The sequence below is a fragment of the Beta vulgaris genome, chromosome 5 (assembly GCF_026745355.1).
Source record: "Beta vulgaris subsp. vulgaris cultivar EL10 chromosome 5, EL10.2, whole genome shotgun sequence".
Lineage (NCBI taxonomy): Eukaryota > Viridiplantae > Streptophyta > Magnoliopsida > Caryophyllales > Amaranthaceae > Beta > Beta vulgaris.
Genome location: NC_079206.1, coordinates 63,918,489 through 63,931,058, shown reverse-complemented (window position 1 = coordinate 63,931,058; position 12,570 = coordinate 63,918,489). Strand labels below are relative to the sequence as shown.

The 12,570-nt window shown below is 35.9% G+C and overlaps 1 protein-coding gene across 2 annotated transcripts; it reads right to left on the bottom strand.

The window, feature by feature from the left end:
- Nucleotides 1-373: 373 nt before the first annotated feature.
- On the bottom strand, nucleotides 374-10,601 carry LOC104894473 (acyl-coenzyme A thioesterase 2, chloroplastic). Of its 2 annotated transcripts, none has more exons than XM_048644012.2 (5): nucleotides 9,650-10,601; nucleotides 3,142-3,319; nucleotides 2,340-2,791; nucleotides 1,699-1,827; nucleotides 374-835 (listed from the first exon to the last, which is right to left on the bottom strand). In XM_048644012.2, the coding sequence occupies exons 1-5, from the start codon at nucleotides 10,019-10,021 to the stop codon at nucleotides 668-670; spliced, it is 1,299 nt and encodes a 432-aa protein (XP_048499969.1). In that variant the 5' UTR covers nucleotides 10,022-10,601; the 3' UTR covers nucleotides 374-667. The 2 variants fall into 2 exon arrangements, with proteins under 2 accessions (XP_048499969.1, XP_010679013.2); XM_010680711.4 differs by having other exon boundaries at nucleotides 2,340-2,785; nucleotides 9,650-10,599.
- Nucleotides 10,602-12,570: the final 1,969 nt, after the last annotated feature.

Genomic DNA, 12,570 nt, shown 5'->3' with positions numbered 1-12,570 from the left:
TAACACAAACAACCACCCAACTGTAAAAACTTAACATGAAACCGACTAATCACATTTTTTAGTTAATGTTGAGGTGAAAATGTTGTATTACCGAGACATGAATTATTACATTGTGTTAGAGTGAACTAGTGAAACTGTCTTATCTAAAATTAGTTAATTTCACAGTTAAATATGAGACTGTCTCACCCAAAACTTGCTCAATACAACGATTTTTTTTAAGTTGAACATCTAGTAATGCAATTTCATCCTATCTAAACAATTATGTAGGAAGAGGTAAATAAACTAAGATGATTATAGGTCAACTTACTGTGTAATTCTATAATTTAAATAGGTAAATATCAACGAATACATGCATAAGATTCTGAAGATACACTTGTAGGAAGGGAACAACTCCTTTTGATTTCTGACACATTTAAAAATTGGAAGAGTTGATCCATGATCATGTGCAACTTCATACAGCTGATACACTTGGTTAACTTATGAATAAATCAAAGGTATAAGAAAGTGGTTCTGTTATATTGTTTTTGCAGATACATCATACATGTGAATGATATCAGAAGCATCACATATTTTACAGTAAGACAAATCATTTTATGATGGCATACATAAGCTTCTGTAGCCTGCTGTATCCAGTTAGGAGTAGTATTGTTCGTATAAAAGTAGTGTTTCAATTGTTCTCACACTTGCTAACTTGCAAAGCCTTTGCATCCTTACGCTCTAAGATATGACGTGCTTCCTCTTCAGTGGCTACTACGACGTTGCGAATGCTAACTTTGTTTTTCTCAGCCTTCGCTTCTGAACAGATGGTGAATGTGAAGTAGAATGTGTTGGACACCTGTTTTACAGATAGCAAAAATATGGATTTAGCATGACATTGATGTACTTCATCTTGAGTTCATCCTAGGAGATGCAAGAGTGTAATGAGATCATTCCTCTACATGGAACGGAAAAAAGGAACGAGGTGTGCTTGCCCTCATGAAAGCACCTAAGTGATTATTTGATTCGCATGGGAAGTATGACTCAGTGTTACCAAATTCGCTATCTAATTCGCCTTTTGAATTCGCCAATTCGCCCAAAATGAGCCAAAACTGACTATAATCCGCTTTTCTCAATTCGCGATTTGCGGGGGAATTAGGGAATTAGGTAACACTATGACATGACTTCTCAAGAATAGACAACTCGGGAAGTTGTTGGGTAGACAAAAATACAGGAAGAAAGTTCCGATTCTCAAGAAGTACTACTCCCTAGGCAAGTTGAAATTCCAACATAAATTAACTTCTTGTAGTCGACCAACAATTTTTTATACATCTACTTTTGGGACTTGCAAGTCCCAATCAAACCACCACTAAGTCTAATATTTGATCATTGAACTATTCATGTCCTTCCCTGCTTAATCTACCTATATGAGTGAAGGGAAAATTATGCTAGTAAAAGATTATGAATCTATTCTTATATGGCTATATGAGTAAAGGGAATTTGTGTTATTTATAACATATTAACATATTGTGAAACTATTGACCGGTAACCCCCACCCCCATGTAACTAGTAAGATTGTTTGCAAACAGTTAAATTTATCAAATTGGCTCTTGATCCCCAATTAGAATCAATCGTGATCCACAATTCAAATCAATCGATCCCTGACTCGTAAGTCACTCCAGATGAGGGAATTCTAATATATCTGTGCAAGTGAAGGCTTACCTCACTTGACCTGATTTCAGGCCTAGTAACATGAGCTTCAACCTCAACATTTATCAAAGGATGTTCTGGATCTTCCAGTTCTGTGTAAAGAACGCATGATTTGAAACGCAAAAAGTCACCAACATCCACCTGAATAAAATAAAAATCAAATTAAAGAACTTGTTTAGTTATCCAAGGTAGAATTTCTCATAAAGAAGTATGAGTAAGTGTACAAGTAAAAATGACACTTATACAACTTGTCAAATACTAATGATAACGACCTATTGTTCACACGTCTAGATGTTCATAAACTACTTAGCATGTCAAGTAGTCAGCAAGTTGGTATCCTCTATGTAGGTCGCAGTCCCCAAAGAGAAACCTGATTGAAATTCTCTCAGTAGAATAACAGCTTTTTCACTGTTAGATTTAGAATTATTTGGAGGTCACAAAAGAAGGAAAGCATTAGCCTTCCTGTGTTCCAAAATAACCATCTCACTTCCACAAGTACCATGAAGAACTAAAAGTAAAGATGTCAACTAATAGGTAAGTGTGAATTCCTTGGGACTTCCACAATGAAAGAGCCAGGCAATTCAAATCCACAACCAGGAACTGAACTAAATGCAATATGATAAGATGATAAAAAGAAAAAGAAATTCGCTTACAGGTTTCAAGAAGTCAACATGATCAACTTCTAGAAAGGAAGGTCTGACACCAGCAAATGCATATGCTGTAGAGAAAGCAAGCTCAAATGCTCTGTGCATCAGAAACCCTCCAAAGATCCTACCGTGGATGTTTCTCTGCTGAGGTTGGCATATCAAAGAGTTTGCAAGACGGGTATCCCTCAAAAGAATGCTATTTCTATCCGCCAATGCTGGCATATCACAGAAGATGCGTCCCTCAGATAAAAGAGCTTCTAATCTATTTACTTCTCCATTGGCATGCTCCCTTGTGTTTTGCCCTCTTTTTCTTTTCCTAAATTTGCTTCTTGCTTCCGCATCGTCAAACAAGAGTTTTTCTATTTCAGATTCAGGAGAGATCCTGTTGACCGGAGCAGCTTTTCGTGTCTTTGAGTCCCGGGCCACAAATATGAAGTTAGCTGTAAGAGCAACTGAATCTGAAGCAGGTTAGTGTTGAATCAAAAACCACGGAAATGTTACAGGAGATTATAGTAAGTGCAGGTGATCCCATGCTTGGGGAGTAGTAATATGATACTATCAACTCGCTATTGAGTCTTAATATATCTGGGCAAGGATGTAATTAATTTAATTTTGGGTTTAAGAATAACCTAAGCAAGCAGAGATTCACATCAAAAAGAATTCCTCACAAAAATTTTACAGTTCGTTTTAAGTCATGAAAAGCAATGAAGTGAAGATTCACAGCATCAGTTTATCTTGGAGCCATTTTTTCATTCCTAAAGTGCACTTCAGAAGCAAAAATGAATAGATGCAAAATTTGTGTCAGTACCTTCAGCGGCCTGACTGACGTCCAGCTGAATCTCGATTGAGGACCAACCAACCCATATGACTGAGCCAGATATCCTCAAATCACTGTCTACGCTGATTGGCTTCTTCAAAACAATCCTGTCTACAGAAGCAGTAACGAGCAATAATGGTCTTGTAGTGTAGTCATCATCAGAACAATGCTGAACCAACAAAATGTGAAAAAGTCAGAGAAGTTTTTTATTTTGGGGGTGGGGGTATTAATCATGATTCCTTAAAACAGAGGGCAATGGACGAATTCAAGATGAATGAGGTTCTCTGACATAGGAAATGTAATCTAACATAACAAAGTTTTTCAGAAGAAGTCCCAACAACATTATTCATCAGTACTTTGAGACCCCAGAATATAAGTACTACAATTAAAGTGCATAACATTCTTTCAAGTTTCAACGACTGCTTCATTAGCAATCTTTGTTTACAGTTCAGTCATAATAACATCTTCTGTACAAAATATCTCAGGAAGTCTGTTAAAATCTGTCAGAGTTGGTTATAGCCAAGGCAGCATAAATAATAAGGGGAGAAAGGAGAAGTGTATCCAGAAAATTGTTGAGAGAAAAATTCACTTAGGAGATATCCACATTTTCTTGAATGAGTGCGGGATGTATTTGATTTTCTGCTAAATTAATACATCAATTATCTGGCTACTTATTTTGTTCTTGATTTATTTGCTTGATAATCCTAGTTCCTAGCAAACTTGGTCTTAGAGCAAGTTCAGTATGGAACCGAGAAAAAAAGGTGGGAGGTACCAATACTCAGAGAGAAAGCCACGAGCGAAGAAAGCATACCCTAGATAGACCAATAAAGATGTTTAAACAAGACAAATCCCCTTTCACCTATCTTAGCTTTGGCTCATCATCTATATAGACAATCTAAGCAATATTGGCTTGGTTGACCTTTGCCAATCAACATCCTAATTATATGTAGGCTCATCAAAGGGTATTGTCATCCGCTTCAGCCAAACAGAAATTAAATGTGAATAGAAAAATGCCATTCTTGTGCTTCTTCTTCCTTCAAGACATCTTGTAAGTTGTAAGGCCTTTCTACTCTGTCATCATAGAGTTTGACTCGACTGGATCCATTTTGTCAAGAATCAAGATATTGTAATTGAAGTCACTTAGAATTGGGACAAATATGGTCCAAACTAAATAAGGATATGTAAGGAAAGTAATTACGCTAAGTAAGTCCCCTTTTCCCATGACCTATTTCAAGTTTATCCTACTTTCCGAAAGAGATTAAAAAAAACCTTCCGTTTATGGAAAGATATATCCTCACATGTGGAAGCTTCCAGGAATTTAAATGAGACTGAATATAAATTAAGATTCATCGACCCCAACAAAAACCATAAATGCATAAGAGACTTCTCAAGACAATGGTGAAAAATCTCAAAAACACATTTAGATAAGCTTTCCTATCTTATAAACATCTTCCTAAAGCCCCCTTTGATTCACATAGATTATATATAAGTGACATTAAATCAATTTTGACTTTACGTAATTCCATTTAACTTGCGCTTAAGAGACTGACTGATGGTAAATTCTACTGAAAGTTAAAAGTGTACGAGAATCATACGGCATTAGCATCATGGATTACCCAAACTGATGAATTGTAGGAGTCTAGGAGATCCTCCACAATTTGGTGGATAATCTTGAGTGTATTGTAATTTGTTGGTAGTTTGAATACCTCTCAAACTTGTTGTACCGGTCTATTTTCACCACATGGAACATAGATTATATTATACCTAAAATCGTTAATAGAGCACCTTTTTATAGTCCCCTAATAAGCTACCACTAATATGTGAAAGAATTATCCTCAAATCTAACTATGGTAAGTGCTTGGCAGGACTCTAAATGAGACTAGATGGAACAATGATTATCCATACGAAAACCTACAAGTCATACCTGCATAATCCATTTCAAAACAAGCAGAAAATCCTGGAGAAGTCTCCCTCATGGGTCCCATATCGATAAAATAACAGTTGACATCGTTCTTAAGATTGTCTTAGTGAATGCCATAATCTTGAAGGCTATAACTTAAGCTTGATGAGCATTCAAGGATCTAAGGTAAAGCTTAATGGAAATAGGAAAGAGGCCACCTTATGTAGTCAATAGCCACTTGAATCAAGCATCATGAACTCAAGATAGATTGTTGCTGGGAAAGTCCTTCAGTCCTTTTTAAGTTACCCTTGGAAAGTTATTAAAGAAAAACAAAAAATAAGAAAGTCTTCACAACACTCGAGTATCAATCGAACTTTGAAAGGTAGCGAGGGTCTACATTGAGTTGGTATCTGCCACATGAACTATAAGCAATACAGCTCAAAATCAGCTCTATAAAGCGTACTTGGAAGGTTATAAATAAAAGTATGAAGAAGCATCCTCAAGTCTTAAAGGCTAGCAATTGAAGATGAGACTAGACCCAAGATTAATTCAACATGATCTAATAGATTGGCATAGGGGGAAGGGGCACTTTTGGTAATGCAGTTTAGTTTGTTATGAGTTATCTTGAGGAATAAGGCACTAAGTTAGTTAGAGAAGAGAGTAGGGAAAAATCTTCTATAAATAGAGGAGAGTAGGGAGAAGAAAAGCATGTTGAAAAATTTGGTAAAAGTGGTCAGTTAGATTAATTGGGAGAGTGTCATTCCTCTCGAAAGAGTGGCTAGGTTGTAATTGGTGATTTAATCATCTATTCAATCATTATTCTTCATTTGTTTCTTCCCTAAATCATTTTTCTCACTCCCCTAATCTTTCGTTTCTTCCATAATCTACTATTTTTGGTCTGTTGATGATGTTAGTTCATCACACATGACGAGAGCCAAAATAATTCCGGGAGACCTCTTTTAGTGTATGAGTGTGATATCTCAACCATTCCAGTTTGGTTATCTTGGCTCCTGAGGTTGTTTCTAATGAATCTAGTCTATATAAGCGATATGGACCATAAATGAAATTGTACCAGAAAGAATGGCCTCAACCCATCCTAACATTGAAGATTATTGCTCACGTTAATGAGACATGTCTCCACAATTAGATTGTTTTGCAAACGCCGTTAACTAAGAACAGATAGGGTAAGAGATTTTCTTTTTGGCAAATAAAAGATATTTTATATACAAAACATGAAACATTACAACCTAGCACCAGAACAAACAAAACCCAAGACACGCAAAGATCCTAGAGAAGCAGCAGTATTCAGACCTTCCCACCTTCTAGGAAGGGTGAAAGGCAGAACTCTTCATCTGCAGGACCTAAGTACAAACAGACCTCAGCTCAGAGGAATTTCTACAGCCAACTCTAAAACAAAATATTATGAATAACACTCTGAGAACTACCTAAGGTTCCTATTAATATCGTAGCATTTCCTCGAACCCATATAGCATATAAAATTTCACAAAACATAGCCCTCTAGATGATACTCCTAACAGTCTTCATGCGCAGCATTCTCCTGGCATGATCAGTCTCTCTGCTTAGACCTTCCACATATATGCTAGACAGTTTTTAAGGGTTACCACAGGACAATAGAGCATAGATGTTAGACAATCCAAAATGGATGTATTGAAGTCCACAAGAGTATTCTATTAGACTCTTCTATGGACAGATCGAAAATCACCATAGACACAAATGCAAAACTATCTCCTCAATTGCAAGTGTACATATATCTAAGACAAGATCTAAGATTGATAAACGTTAATAAAGGCTACAATACAATTGTTCATGAAACCATCTTCAAACTGGTGTACAATCACGAAAAGATATTGTTCCGAAGCTCCAGATCGTTGCTTGAGTGAATACTAACAATTTGAACCATAGATGACATCGAACCCAATTTTACCTCAATGGATCCCCGTTTAAAGGTTATATATCATACTCATGACCATTTAAGGATCTATAATATATCTTAATAGCAATGATAGGATAGTAGATTCCACATTGTGGACCAATAATAAGTTAAATGTAACCCGAAATCACCTTAGTCAAGTCAATATTAAAGGTCTTAAGTCCGCCTATGACAATATTGGGTTTCTTAAAGGCTAGCAAAATAGTAAATGAGATTGGACACAGATTTGTCAATCCCAAACTCCTTTTATAAGTTGGTGGCAAATCTTGAAGAGAACTCTTCTTAGCTCACAGGTATCAGAAGAGGGTTGTGTGAGGCCATATCAACAATATGAACTATAGATGATATAGTATTGGAGATCACCTCAAACATTTTTAAAGGCTATAACTCATGCCCTAGATCTCTCTTTAACCTAGCTAAAGTCAAAGAAGTTTCTTCAAGTGGCTTAAACCATGCCATGGGTTGAAAACTGCAAAGACCATAGTCCTAGTCTACATCATGGTGGAATTTATTGTAAAGTGTTATATATATGTCTCTAAAACTTCTCAGCAACCTAATAATCATGTGCAGGCAGCGCCTATCCAATTCCTAATTTGCTGTGACTAACAAGGAAACTAAAATTGCTAAAACTAGCAAGTTCATAGTGTATTTTTAGCTAACTTGCAAGACCTTTAGAACATATATAAAAAATCCAACAAAAAGAAAAGAGAGTACCCTGAGGCCTCGTAATTACAGGTAGGATTGTATATACCAAATTAACTGAAGGCTATAAGTCATATAAGAGACCCCTGGTTGACATCGGTTAAGAACAAGAAAGGGAAATGGAGAAGTACCTAATTTTTAAGCATCCTCCTGTGTCTGCTTTGAATGCATATGGAGAATTTTGAATCATATATGACATTCTACCAGAACTCGCACCAAGATAAAATTTATCTGTTAAAGGATGACCTTATGCTAATGATAGAAACATTAGCGGGCACAGTGTGAGTTAGAGTTTTACCGTCAACAATGAAAATGAGGCCTTCCATAACCAAAAGAAAAAAGATTCAAGAAAAATTTCAACTCAAAATAAACTGCCCAGCTGTAAGTAACTGAACTTCAATAGATTTTTTAACTTATCTTGTTCGGCATCAGAGTCTTGATCCATCCTTCGATGTACCTTTATACCAATGACTAGCATTATGGTATTCTTCATAAGAAAGAATCCAAGACTACTAGCTAGCTTAGAGTTGAGGGGGAGGGAGAACTAGGTGTTTTTTTTTTCAATAGAATTTCCTTGAGATATAAGGCTTGTTTATGAAGATCCGTGTCAGTTGTCAATCAGAAATAGGTCTGGAGAATCCTATTTTTTAGCTATTGATGGATTTGTTTCTAATGCATCCGTTCCTTACTCACTCTAAAGGCCTCATCCATTAATGATGGCTGTTACTGTCTACATAATGAAGGCGACCTTATATTACCTTGAATATGGAAAGGAGCAATATGACTGACTTCAACAAGAGCCAATGATTAATGAGAAAACATTTGCTCAGAGAAATAGTATTCAAGATCAGTCATAGTAGCAAAGTTGTTCAAGGGGTTGAAGTTTGCACTGTGATTAACTTATTTCCAACTATGGCAGTTCAGCACAGAAACAATACAATGAAATGGCAAAAGAGATTGCACAATCAAAAGTATGACCAGTGACTATGGAAACAATACATTAAACAATACTTCAGTAACTGGAAAGAAATAGAAGGAAGTCTGCGTGATATTCAAAGATAAAGTACATCAGAGCAGAAAGAGATGGAAATCTATTCAGCAAACATATCGCATCAAAAGATAACCAAAGATAAAACTGTGATTTGTGCTTCATTGGATGTAAATTGCATTGCCAAGTGGGTCAAGATCATGCAAAATATTCCCAATCAATATCATCAATCCAAGGATTTCCTTAAAACGATCTCCGGGTAACTTGGGTGTATCTATCAGTAAACATGAAAGGTGGAGAGAAATTTCGTCCAATATAAGTTAAAATTTTGATAAGTTCAAATTCAACACTAGAGAAAATCTTGTTAGTTTTGAAAGTGCAAAGATACCAAATTTCAAACTAATTTCACAACAGCTTCTTCCTAATGTGATAGAATCCCTGCTTACAATCAACAGGAAAAGGGTCAAATTACATGTAGCCTGTGTATCAGCAAACTTAGGGGTACATGGTTTGCATATCAATGGCTAAAGGCTATGATGTCTATTAAAGGCTATTAAATGTGCATTCTCTTCACCGAATTTATCTTAAAGGCAATTTATTAAAGGCTATATATCTTAAATGAACTTATTAGACCCGATCATCCTCAATTTTACCTTATATTCAAACATAATTTGTACCTGATCAGACCTAAAACTTTTTCTTACGGTGAAGAGAACACACCCTAGGTCATCTTCGACTTCAGCAAGAATAGTTTTTACAACATTACAGTGTGTCTCACGTTGATTGAACAACTATAGCATATACCAATCCATGGCTAATAGTAACACAAGCATTAACCCAAATATACAAACCTACATTTTCATACAACTAGCAGCTAGAAATGCAAACCAATTAAACAAGCAAAGTAGCACAAAACAACCATAGAATAACAAAGTATATAACTTGGTTAATGGGTTACCTTGACAGAGATAGTACCAGCAAGGGCATCAAGGTCTTCAAGCAATTTCCCAATCCTCATCTCATTCCAAGGATCCCTATACTGCTCTCTAAGAATAAAATCAGAGGAGAAATTGTAAAGAACAGTCATTCTAGATTGAGAAGGAGTTTTAGTAAGCAAATTAGTTTGTGGAGGATGATCAATTGATGGGTCATTCATGATCTCAAACATTTTAGACCTTGTTTCCCATAATGCAATTGTTACTGGTGAATGATACATTCCTGGCCACAAACTTAGTGGTTTATGATTCCCATCACCTTCACCTTCAAATGGTTTTGGCAAATTTGAGAAAACTGAAATGAAATTTGATGATGGTGAATTGGGTTTTTCCATTTGAAAAAAATTAAACTTTCTCTGAGGCAATTCGTCGAACAGTTGGCGAGAAATTTGGTGAGCAAAGAAAAAGGTTGTTCCTTTTTTATGTAAAGATGGGGTTTTTTTTGGGAAGATGTTCAAGTGAATTTACAGATGAAAGTTTGGTTTAGTTTGGTTTTTGTAAAGAGGGTGAAAAAGTAGTTGTTCATAATTTGGGAAAGAAAGATTGGTTGAAACAATGATATAAAAATTGAAGTCAAATGCTTTCTTCCGCCATTAATTAGTTTATGAGCTATTACAATTTACAACGGTCATGTTGAATGTGTGTTGTATGACTGTGTGTCTGTGTGCTTGTGTCCTCCAATTCTTTGGATGGCGTACACAGTTGGAGAACCAGCTTAGAGTTGTTGCATGACAAATAGTCAGAATGTCAAATACTACCAGTTATACCAAGATCAAAGAACATGACTGAAGACCAGTAGATCACAAAAAAGCGAAAAAGAACTCGGCTGCACGTCTGACGTCTGCACGACCACGAATTCACGATCATCAAATATTCACTACTCAATGCTCGTTTTTTCTGTTGATATCTATCATCAAATATTCTCTAGTATTTTTTTGGCGGGGTTTGTTGAACGTCGTCTCAAAAGTCCTTAAAGTCGTTCCAAATTTATTATTATAGACTATTTCACCCTTTTTCTTTTCCACACCACCCACCACCACTTGCCACCCTTTGTAACCACCCGACATCACCTACCTCCCACTGCCACCCGCGACCCGCCACCTCCTCCACCACCCACCTGGAAGCAGTGGAAATATTTTTAGGGCGATAGGTCAACGTCTAGCCTGGACGTTCGCTCCATGGCTCGAACGTCCATAGAGCGAACTTCCAGGCTAGACGTTCGCCCATTGCCTTAAAAAAGATTCGACTCCTTCCATGTGGCTGGTGGGTGGCTGTGGCAATAGGGTGGTGGTGACAGGAGGTGGATGGTGGTGGAGTGAGGTGGCCGATGGTGTGGGTGGTGGTGCTTTAGGGAAAAAGAAGGAAAAGGTTAGAGGTGTAATTTCAAGTACTTTTTGGGGGCAATTTTAAGTATTTTTGAGGCGATGAATAGAAGTTCAGTTTTTGGCCCCTTTCGAAACTCTTGGTAAGATGAATTTTCACTTAGTTGTCCTTGCACAGGACCACTCACCCAGACAGAAAGTCATATAATTGAACCAAAGGGTCTTTGGTTATCTATTATAGTATATAATAACACATAAGGGACACAAATAAGAAAGATAAAAAAAGAAATGACTTTTCTACGTTATATCACTGTATTCTTCAGTTTGTACGTTGTAGCCCAACCTTTTTAAAATTCCACACGGTTCTTTTTTTTTTATGTGCAATAACTCTACCACTAATTATACGTCATTGATTTCGTTCACTTTTTATAATCAAGTGGAACTAATCTAATTTGTAATGATTCCCGCTAAGGGTTAAACCATGTATAAGTAAAATTAATTGCACTAACTTTAAAAAGTAAACGAAATTAACAACGTATCAATAGCGATAGGGACATTATGCATTAAAAAATGTAAGTTTAAGGGTACTATATAATTCTTAAAAGATTGGGGTATAACCCAAAAATTGAAAAAACACAAGGATATAACGAAAAGGGAAAAAAATTTCACATTTAAATAGAAAAGCAATTTTTTAAAGAACATAATGTAAAGACAATTTGCACGCATTGCGTGCATATATATATGGGTGTGTTGGTAATTATATATTTATAATTATCTTTTGTCAAGTACTCTATAACATTATATATTAGGAAAATTTGTGATTATCCATTAGTTTACACTTTTTGAAAACAATTACTTAATGACCAACAATTATCTCCAACAAACACATAGTTCATCCCTCACACCTTCAAGAAATATGGACCACATAGTTTATCGACTTATCTACATAGTAGACAGATTTTAATTGCTAATCATGCTCATTATGAGGTTTAATTGATAGATGGCAAATGATGTACCCCCTCTATTTTTATTTTTTTTAATCTTTCTCACTTTCCTGTGTACATCTCTCAATGCACAGCTTTGAACTTAAATATTTTTCATCATATATTAGTAAAAATTATAATGATTGAATATTAATAATTTACTAATTGAGACGAATCAAACAAGATACCACATGACTATATCTATATATCTATACAAATATATTAAAAGGCGTGTGTGACAATGTATACACGCCACATGTCACCTCTGTTACTCCACTAGAATTGTCCAATGTGTACATAAGTCATGCCGATTAACAAAAGTTAATTTAGCTTACAACAATATTTGAACCCGTGACCTCTTGCTATTATAACATGACACAATTACCATCTCAACCAACTTTTAATCATGCTTTAAGTGACTACGATAAATATTTAAATTACCATCTAGGTAAAGACATAGTAATACAATAAGAAGCCACGCACCAGAGAATCAATCCTCTTGGTAAAAATAAACTCGGAGGCCATCACTTTTATATATGAAAAAAGAAAACCTCACTTGCAGAACTACAGAAGTGGAAG

What these genes read in the sequence shown, in the direction of transcription:
- LOC104894473 (XM_048644012.2), bottom strand. Translation starts at nt 10,021, where the DNA reads ATGGAAAAACCCAATTCACCATCATCAAATTTCATTTCAGTTTTCTCA. An exon ending in CGTCAGTCAGGCCGCTGAAG is followed by an intron (nt 2,792 to 3,141) that starts GTACTGACACAA and finishes AACCTGCTTCAG; the next exon opens with ATTCAGTTGCTCTTACAGCT. An exon ending in CTGAAATCAGGTCAAGTGAG is followed by an intron (nt 836 to 1,698) that starts GTAAGCCTTCAC and finishes TCTGTAAAACAG; the next exon opens with GTGTCCAACACATTCTACTT.